This window comes from Octodon degus, unplaced genomic scaffold, assembly GCF_000260255.1.
Source record: "Octodon degus isolate 3935 unplaced genomic scaffold, OctDeg1.0 scaffold00029, whole genome shotgun sequence".
In the NCBI taxonomy this organism is placed as follows: Eukaryota; Metazoa; Chordata; class Mammalia; order Rodentia; family Octodontidae; genus Octodon; species Octodon degus.
Window position 1 is genome coordinate 3736176 of NW_004524605.1, and position 10517 is coordinate 3746692.

The 10517-nt window shown below is 44.8% G+C and overlaps 1 protein-coding gene across 3 annotated transcripts in view; it reads right to left on the reverse strand.

The window, feature by feature from the left end:
* The window catches only part of Acsl6 (acyl-CoA synthetase long chain family member 6), a 64971-nt gene that overhangs the window by 6196 nt on the left and 48258 nt on the right, over window positions 1–10517 (reverse strand). For all 3 annotated transcript variants that reach the window (XM_004629330.3, XM_004629329.3, XM_023713079.1), the window contains exons 18-20: window positions 6359–6502; window positions 5044–5145; window positions 4150–4221 (exon numbers count right to left, since the gene is read on the reverse strand). In XM_004629330.3, coding sequence (XP_004629387.1) covers window positions 4150–4221; window positions 5044–5145; window positions 6359–6502 — 318 coding nt within the window. The remainder of the gene's footprint in view (window positions 1–4149; window positions 4222–5043; window positions 5146–6358; window positions 6503–10517) is intronic.

Consider the following 10517-nt stretch of genomic DNA (forward strand, 5'->3'; position numbering starts at 1 on the left):
GGGAGATGGGAGAGAGGGAGAGGAGAGAAGGGAGGGCAGTGGAGGGAGGGGAGGGAGGGAAGGAGGGGAGGGAGGGAAGGGGAGGGGAGGGGAGAGGCTCTAGCTCAAGCCCAAGGGCAATCAGAGGGACACGGCCCAACTTTCATACCAGATGTCACCCAAGTTTGATTTTTAAAAGTTTGGAAATCATTATTTGGTGACAAAATCCATTAGTTTAAAGAAAATATCAACACAATGTAAATCATATTTAATCCTAGCTTCAGTGATTTAATGCAATAATAACTCATACTTAGTCAACTGAAATAATAAAAAATTGACAGTGCTAATATCCTTAACTTAAAACATAGTGCTCTTCTGACAGAAACAGTGCATGTGAAGCCTTTTGGTAAACACGGCCTGCGGATCCATCTGCTTTTTCCTATGAAATTACTAACATGATTCTACAAAGAAGATGCAAATGCCAAGCTGTAATTCCCACAGTGTCTCTGCAGAGACACTGGGTTGCAGCTTCTCTGGCCTGCTCACAGCTCTAGGGGGGCAGCATTAGGGGAGGAGCCTGTCCCATGGAAACACTGTGTACCCGGTCAGTGACAACCAGAAGCTACAAAAACTACAGTACAGGGCAGAGGAGTGCCATAGAAGACCAACAGAGTGCCATGTGGATAGTGAACAGGCTGTAACAGAAAACTTGACCTTTGGAAAAAAGAATGTGCAACAGGTAGATTATGCATATCTTCCAGCTACCTGCAGCAAATATAAGGGGCTTAAGTGAGACAGCTGCAGCTCCATGTGACTTTCTACAAAATCGTTCTGCCTGGGAAAAGACTTTCTTATCAAAAGCAGCCATGCAGAGCGAGCGGCCCAAACTCGGCTCCCACTTTGGTCCCATATGAGCAGGTCAGAGCAGCACTGCTCCCAGGCCCTGACCTAGTCTCCCTACAGCCAGGGACCCTCTTCAAGCCTGCACACAACACTTACGTGGTCAGCCTGAGTGACCAAAAGTCAGTCAGAAAAATGAGCTGAACCAGGCGCTTAGTACTGACCATAACCATGGGCCCCACCCTTGTATTTTTTTCAGAAGTGAATCAACAATAAAAGACATTTCCTTTCCTAAAGTGATTATATATTTTCTCACAATACCAAATTAATCAGGATTCTGAAGAAAAGAAAGAAAAGAAAAGAAAAAGAAGGGGGTATGAGAATCCTCATTCTCCATTTATCCCATGACGACATGAAACTGGCTTTCCCATTTTTAATAAGTAAAGTTTTTGTGAAGAAAGAAGAAATGCTAGCTAATTTTCTAGAAATTATATTCTTGTTGAGAAGAGATTGTGTAGGGCTTTAAGCTTTTTTCTGAAGTACTCTAACATTTCAATACAGCTTCAGAACAAAATGCTTAACGTGCTCATTTATGTCATTTTTTTTTTGTATTTTTCAAGAAGCCAGGTTTTCAAAGGTATTACTCACTGAAACACTTTAACACAATACTGCACTTAGAATGTAAACAGCAAATAATTTAGGATAGAAGAGATAAAGTAAAACAATTTTAAATGATTATGGAAATGATCACTTCTGATCAGGGAAATTTATCAGGTACATATTCATTTCAACGGGAGGAAGTATAATAAAATATTTGTACTGAGGGTTTTACTAGTTAGAATTTGAAAAATCTATTAAGTTTCAAAGTTCATTTGGGGGCTGGGGAGATGGCGCAGTGGAATAAGCGCTTCCTTGGCAAGTGCGAGGGCCTGAGTTCAATCCCCAGTTCTAAAAAAAAAAAAAAAAGCAAAAACCCAAAAAACAAAGTTCATTTTGTATTGCCTATGAAAATTTATAAGGCATCTACACATTAAAGCATTGTTTTAAATATGCTGAAATGCTTCCCAATTACCTACCTGTGTTAATTATTAATATAACTACTATAAATACTTTCTAATTATTCATTAAAATGTATCTTACAAAGACCTCTATAAATTGAGAAGGAATTTTTTTTTTTTTTTTTTGGCTGCCTCAGGCTGCCTTAAGGGTGGGTCTAGTCAGGCATGTGAAGGTGGGGATCGAACCACAGTCCTGTGCGGCTGACTGGGTTTTCCCAAGCAGGCGCTTAAACAACTGAGCTAACCAGCAAGGCCCATAAACCTCTATAAATTAATACTGGTTAGCCCAATTCTAGAAATTGCTTATTTCTGAGATTATATTCTACAGTAGTATATTTTTACTGCATCAATTTTATAGTGCATCATTTCTTTTCTAATTCAAAGTTTTAATGCAAATCAGCCCAGCATAGAAAGCCTGAATTTCTAAAGCTTTTAATGAATGATTCCAACACTGGACTTTATGTGTGTTGACAGTTAAGCCTCAACTGATCATTTCATTGAGGAGGGGCAAGGATAAGCTGATAATGGATTACGGATTAAGAGAAGCAATTTCTCATCTGGTGGGGCTCACAGCTGTGAGCACACCAAGGCCTGGTGACCCTGGCTGCAGTGGGGGAGCTGCTTCAGAGCCACAAAGGGAAATGCGGACGAGAAAATCCAGAGGTGGCCACCTGGGGAATACAGCTAAAGGCCTCTGCGATGCCACCGCTCCCAGGAACTGAGATGAGCACGGTGAGAACAGGTAATAGAGCAGAGACTCTGTTTAAGGTATGTGGAAAATTGAGACTATGCTTCTTCTCAGAAAAGCTATAACAAAGGCAATGGCTAACACTAGAGGCCTAGTTGAAGAAGCATGCTGTTAAGCACAATATTAAGAGTCGATAATTCTTTTTTTTTTTTTTTTTTTGCGGAACCAGGGATTGAACTCAGGCCCTTGCACTTGCCAGGGAAGCGTTTATTCTTTCCCTGAAGAAGACTCGAGGTTGCAGGTCACACAATCTCTCACCAGCAGAGGGACCACAGGGCTTAGCAATGTGGCCTGCCCTTCAAATGTCCACACAAGCCCAGACAGGGCCACCGATGACCCAGCCATGTAACTCCCCAATAAGGAAGGACGATAAAATCAGTTTGAGCAAGTTGTAAATCTGAGCAACAATGTATTATGCCCAAATTGACCAGAAAGAGAAATAAATGGAACTTCTCTGACTGCCTTCACTTCAGAACTTTTTAAGGTGAAGATTTATTTACCCAAATTTCATTGCCCTAAAACATACTTTCAGATGACAGTCCAGCAGTATTTCTCAAACCTGGTTAATGTAAACATCTATTCCAAAGGCAAACATGCTTAGATTATACAACTGTGTTCAGATTTACTCAGGTTGAAGTTAAAAAATTAAAATTGAAACTTGTGGAAATGGTTTTAAATTGCAAATTATAAAAACCACAAGAATTTCATACTCGAAACCAATTTTTAAATATTCTTAGGTTATCATCAAATGAACACAGAGGGTTTTACGTTCTCACAAGCCTTCTAGACCTCCTCACACAATCATTGAAGAAACAAAACTTTATGAAAAATAACTCTTATGAAGTGTGCATTTCATGAAACACAAATGCTTTAAAAACAAAAATTTTGAAATCAGCGCATTACTGTTTTTCTGCTTGGGGAATTTTTGTCCGACTTTTTGAATAAAGAGATGCACACACATAAGCAGGACCAACACAGTGACACCCTGGGCTGCAGTCAAGGGCTCCAGCTCATGAAGACTGACGACCCCAGGGCACAGCTTGTCCTCCCCTTGGCCAGCATTCGTTTCTGTTTCTTACAGAAGGCGTGCTGGGCTGACAGATCACCAGCCTGAGGGACGAACCCAATCTTTTTCCCGTGGCCTTCTAGTAAGCAAGCCTGGCCCTGGCAGCCAGGAGACAGTCCCCATAAAATTAAAAATAAGACGGGACTCTGGTCTTCAGTGTTGCAGGCATCCTGGGAGACAGACCAGATCCACATGATCTCCCCGTGACAGCAAGGATAATATTTCAGCCTTATGCAACCCTGTGATTATAAGGACAACAAGCAGTCTCACTCGTCCATGACCCATTTTAATTCGGAAGGTGGCTGTGGCAGTCAGTTTGAAACAGGCCTTCAGGGGTCCACTGGTACTCAGCCTGCTGGCTGGCCACACACAAGGGGTAAGGAATCTAGGTTGGTGTCACCATGAGTTAATTTTCATCATAACCAAAGCCTCAATAGTATAGGGAAGATGGCAGTTACCTGTTCAAAAGAATGAAGGCCACTTTCTTTTCCTAACCTCACCAGATCTTCTAAAATGGCTTTCTTCAGGTCCTGAATTGAACACAAAGGTAAAGGTAAAGGTAAAAGACAAGAACACATTCCAAAGTAGAGGTAGTAGAAGCAACACGTTTTGAATAAAGTGCAAAGCAGTGGTGGGATGCAGACCCGTGTTCCCATGCCTGCTACCCTGGGGAAGCCTGTGATTCCAATTACCATCTTCTCAAGGCAAGGGGTGCCCTCCTGGTCACAGGAGTCGCTGTGAGTGGGCTAAGGGGACCACTCATCTTCTACAGCAGCTTGGTGAGTCCCAGCATGCCCAGATGAGCCCAGCGTCCCATGAGAGAGAAAGGACCCGGACCCTGAGGCTGCCCCTGAGGCAGAGGCCAGGCTCCTCTAGTGGAGGTCAGGAGCTGTCCAGGGTGAGGACAGCTACTGCTCTACACCCATGAGCTGTTACTGTCTGAACTCCCTTCCTATCTCTGGGAACTCACTACGCAGTAGACTGGAAACCGGCCTCCCACTGGAAGAATCCTGAGCAGGGAGCCAGGAGGCTGCGCTCCCATCAGAGATGCTGATCACAGTTGGGCCCGCGACTCCTTCCTCCGCCATCTTCCTTCAGCTGCAAGACTGAAGGGTCAGCTAAACTTCCTATGATGCCTTCTGGCTCTAAAATTTGACAGCTTATCAAATTTGTAAGAATTATGAATTTTTTCAACAACAATTAAAAGACACATTTGGGCTCAGGATTTCCATCACGTATAAATATAAAAAATTCCCTATGTGCTCAGATGTCACTGCTCTAACAGCTTTCCCGTCCTTTCATTATGTGGCATCACAATATGTTTAATAACTTCTCAGCAAACTGATACTGACCTTATTTCTACAGACCTCTGCATATGTCCCTTCAATTCCTCTCTTCTGGGCCCAGGAGGGCATGACTTCAGGGTCAGGCACTACAATGCCCACCAAATAAGCCTGCAGTAACCACCAGAGGAAAGCAGTCAGGACAAAAGCCTTTGAAGTGGTGGCTTGTGGTCTAGCACCGAACACAAGCTCTCGGCATGCCCCGCCTCCAGACTGCTCTGAATTAAGCGTATGCTTGAAACATTTGTTCATTTGTACTGAAACATTTCCATCCATGGTTCATACTCTTTTGACTACGCATTTCCTGAGATAGCCCCCTGCCTTTGGGGGTTACATGTGAGGACGTCACAGGCATGAGTAAAAGTAGACTGGCACGTGCCTTGATTCTTAGGCCAACCTTAAATCTACATAGCGTAAAGATGCTAACAATACAAATGACACGAAGCAAATTCTATGAACTGAACATGTTTCCCAGGCTTTCTACATCATTTTGAAATTGTCAAAATCAATAAATCCTCATTCATAAAGAGCTTTCTTTTCTTATTTTTAAATGATTTGTTTATTTATTTATTTATTTGGTACAGGGTCTTGCTATGCAACTCAGACTCCTAGTGACCCTCCTGTCTCAGCCTCCCCAGTGCTGGGATTCCAGGCCTGCACCACCATGCCCGGTTTCTGTAGCAGGCACGGCGCGGGGCTGGCATGGCATTGGTACCAGAATCAAACCTGGGTCCTTGCCAGTCAGGCGCTTAAACCACCGAGCTATCCCCGGCCCCAATAACATTTTAAAGTAAAGCTTTTTCTTCAAAAATAATTTTGTATTTAATTATATAAACGCAATGATAGCGTGGAGTATACTTGATATCTTTGATATAGAATATATTTGTAATCAATCTGACAGCAAAATACATATCACATACATCTGGCCCTAGTAAGTCATATCACCATCACAATATCATCGTCTATAATACTACATCAATTGATCTATAAAGTTTATTTACACATTTGAAAAAATGGTAGAAATCCTGAATTTCGCTTTCACATCTTACTTTGGCATGTTAACAGCAAATGGAGCAGTTTAAAAGTGATGAGAATGTTTATTTTTACTATTTTAAGTAACTTATTTCCCCTAACTGCAATTTATCAAACTCTATAAATAAAGACTTCTCCTTTAGGAAGAATGGAAAAAAAAAGGACTTCTGTAGAAAGGAATTTTCTCGCCCCATCTAACACATTTAGCCAAACCCCAAAACCAGCTGGAGGGCTGTTTCGTCTGCTGCCCCAAGAGGGCCGTGTGCGGAGCTGGCTGGAGTGAGGGCCTCACCTTCAAGCTGTCCCCGTGGACGTAGACTTGTGCCACAGGCTCACTCCTGACGTAGATGTTCTCGATCTTTTCAGGTGCCACATATTCTCCCTGCGCAAGTTTAAATATGTGCTTTTTCCGATCGATGATTTTAAGGGTTCCTTCCTGTGGAGTTGGACAATCAACTTCCTGAGAAAATGGCACTCCCAAGCCTGAACCCAGCACTTTTAGGGTGCAGCCTCTGGGGCCTGCCCTACCCCTCAAAAGCACGTGGTCCCAAGCCGCTCCTCCATCTGCTGTCTGTGCCTACACTGTGGGGTGGCGACACCCACACTCTGCGGGCCCTGATCCCCCTGCTTGTAGCAGTCCCCGTTCCCAGCAGTTTCCTGCCACCCCTGCCGTCCTCGCCCCTGGCAGCAAGAGTCGGGCTCCCATTCCAGCTGCACTCCAGATGTCCAGCATCCACACGTTCCTCTCCTTGGGCCTCATTTGGTGTCCTGCCACTGCTACATCCCCTCCGGGATCTCTGCAGGAGGCTGGCTTGTTCCTCAGCAGCGGGTGCTGCGCCAGGGCCTCTGGCACCCCTGCTCACCTGCCTTAGTTTTTGCGCTTTGGAGGTGATCAGATGGGCCTGTGCTTTGGCTCGAGTGACCCTTGAGTGTTGCATTTCTGCACAGACTCTGTCCCCTTGCCGCTTGGTGCTCCCCAAGCCTTGGATGCTCTCCAGAAGAGAAAAATAAGTAGGCCCTGCTTTGTTCCAAACCCAGGCTTGACATCAGGCTCCTGTCCTGTGCTCACTGCCTCAGTCCTCACTGCACCCCAGGCTCGAGTCGTCGTCAATGAGGAAAATGAGGTTAAAGTGTTAATTCCTCCAAAGCCTCACAGCAAGGAAGCAGGGAAATCAGGATTTGAGTACAGGTCTTTCTGGATTAGAAGACTGTGCCTTTTCATCAACCTATCTTATATTATATATATTATCTTATACTATCTTACCTTAAAAAATAATAGTAATTTTTAAAACCACAAGTGTCTTTACAGATGATTTCTACCTAAACTGCAAGAACGAATTATTCCAACGTGTGTGTGTGTGTGTGCGTGTGTGTGTGCGTGCGTGTCCTACTGGAGACTGAACCTAAGGTCTCCACGTGAGCTGCATCCCCAGCCCTTTTTTTTTTTTGAGCTCCTAATTTAGGGTCTTTCTAAGTCCCTAAGTTGCCCAGACTGTGCCAAATGTGGAGTTTTCCTGCCTCAGCCTCTCAGAGTGCTGGAATTACAGATGTGTGTAATTTCACCCAGCAATACTTTTTGAGGGGAGAAAACCCTACTCATTCAGTAAGTCGACACCAAAACCATAACAGAGGTCTGTATAATAGGAAAATTATAATTTTGATCTCATCTGTGAGTATAAATACAAAGACTGAACAGTTTTTATGTGAAAAACATCATATCGTGACAGGAATGGGTGAGTCAGCTTACATAAGCAATTTAGAAAGGAGGGCCGGGGAGCTAGCTCAGTGGAATAAGTGCCTGCCTGGCCAGCACACGGTTCTGAGTTCAATCCCTGGTACCTAAAAAAAAAAAAAGAGAAAAGAAAAAGAAAAAGAAAAAGAAAAGAAAGAATTGGTATTTATTTGAACAGTTATAACAATTTTTAATTGGATCCAATGTTTTAAAATAACAACTTCAAAAGCCGACCTCTCAAGCTGTGGACCTGCTGTCCCAGGCTGTGTGTGAGCTGACACCAGGGTCTTCACATGAGTCACTCTCCTTGCAAGACCCCTGCGACAGGCATTTGGGCGAGTTCGGGCCAGCAGGAGCCCACGCTCTAGCTCTTTTTTTGTTATGCTGTTCTAGGGATTGAACTCTAGGCGCGTGTGTGCGCATGTGTGTGTGCGCGCGCAGGCGTGCAGTCTCACTATGCAACTCAGACTTGTAGCGATCCTCCTGTTTTCAGCCTCCCCAGCACTGGGATTACAGGCACGCGCCACCACGCCTGGACTCAGTTGCTGGCTCAGCGTGCCTGAGGGCAAGGCCAGCATGGCCTGTGGTGACAGGGATCAAACCACAGTCTCTGTACTTGCCTAAGCAGGCACTTAGTCCGCTGAGCTATCTTGTTGGCCCTTGGGCTTTTTTTTTAAGGGTGGAATTTAATCTTTTTTTATAGGACATTGTCAAATGTGAAATTCTACATTGAAACAAGAAACCCCTTCAGAGGACAGTTTCATATAGTATGTACAGTTCAGAACTGTTCGAGTATAGTCTTATTGTAAAAAGGGCTGCAATAATCAACCTCATTTAAAAAATAGTTCTTAATAGAGAAACAGTAAGATGAATGTGTATCAAACATAGAACAAGACAAAATCTTGATGCATTCCTAACCCTTTTTTACTTTTTATTTTGAGACAGGGGCTTGAACTTGTGTGGTTCCTTGTCCTTTCTAAATTTCCCTTTTGAGAAAAGGTCTCACTAAGTTGCCCAGGCTGGCCTCAAACTTGAGATCCTCCTGCCTCAGCCTCCTCCTCCTGAGATGACAGGCATCTGCTATTGTTCCTGGCAGATCCAAAGTCTTGTGAGGCCTCCAGCTTTAAAGTTTTGAGGGCCTTTTATAAGAAAAAATAATCTAAAATGCAGCAGAGGGCCTTGGAAGGGGCCCTGCAGGCTAAGCTGCCTTACTGCCAGGACGATCTACCTCCTGTAAGTCTTCAGGACCCTCCAGTCCCCAGCTCAGGGTGACTGTCATGAGCAGAGGGTGCTCTTACCTGGGGAGAGGCAAAGGCGGACAGGCATCCACTGAGTGCAAATGTCAGGATGAGTCATGTCTCAAGGGGAAAGGAGAGAGTGGGAAGGGCAGTCAGGCACTCATGGCTGCTGAGTAGAGATACTAGTAGTATAAAGGGAGTAGTTCTGACTGCAGGCACACCAAGCAGGGGAGAAAGGTGGAGAAATCAGAGGGCGCAGAGTGGATCGCTGGCTCAGGCGCACAGCCTTGTCTGTCGCAGCCATGAAGTGTCCCAAAGGCAGCAGATACAGATCTGAAGAGGGCCAGCCTGGCCCAGTTCACAGATGGGAGTCAACACCATCTGGTACCCAACAAACCTAATAAGTACCTCAACACATCCAAACGGAAGCTTAGCAACTTTTGAGAGACACAGAAGAGACTCCTTGGGTGGGCTGCACCAGCCAAAGTCTCTTGGAGTCAGTGTCAGACCTGCTTTTCTGATCAAAGCATTCATCTGAGTATCTCCTAGGAGTCATTGCTGTGCTGTGTTTTACAGGTATAATCTTATTTCTCACAAAAATAACTGCCGAGGTAAACACTTATATATGAGCTGTTTTAAAAGTGAGAGAATGAGGCTGATTGGTTTGAGCTAAAAGATGGGGCCATAGCCAGATGCCATGACAGTGTGTTCTGTTATTCCACGTGTGCATCAGTGTGGAGCTCAAGAGAGGGATGGGTTTTGCTCAGGGTCGTAAGATACATTGCTGGCACAATGAAATGGACCAAGGCATCTTTCTACCCAGTCCCAAGTCTTTGCCCTGCTCAGTGCCACCTTTTGGTTGGGGCCAGTGTGCATGTCCTTTCCAGATCTCCAGAGATAGATGCCTCCTTCTACTTCACCATCAGACTCTACATAGTACCAGGACTGCCTCTGGGAACCATTAAGAGAAGAGGGTTGGGAGCTGGGGATATAGTTCAGCAGCATAAGTGCTTGCCTGACAACCGCAAAGTCCTGAGTTTGATTCCCAGTACCACAAAAAAGAAGAAGAAACAAAGAAAAGGAGGTTAATATCCATGACCCCAGCTATAATAGTTAACTTTGATTGTCAACTTGATTAGATTGAGAAATGCCCGGGAAATTAATTAGTAAAGTATTTCCTTGCTAGTTCCAGAGATGCTTGGCATGTGGGAGACCCACCCTAAATGTGGGTAGCGCAATCCAATGACTGGGTATCTGGATGGAACAGGAGGAAGAGGAGGAGGAGGAGGAAGAGGAGGACAAGGACGAGGACGAGGAGGAGGGGAGGAGGATGAGGAGGAGGAGGAGGAGGAAGAGGAGGAGGACGAGGAGGAGGAGGAGGAAGAGGAGGACAAGGACGAGGATGAGGAGGAGGACGAGGAGGAGGAGGAAGAGGAGGAGGAGGAGGAGGAGAAAAGCCTGCTGCCACAGCTCAGGAGGGG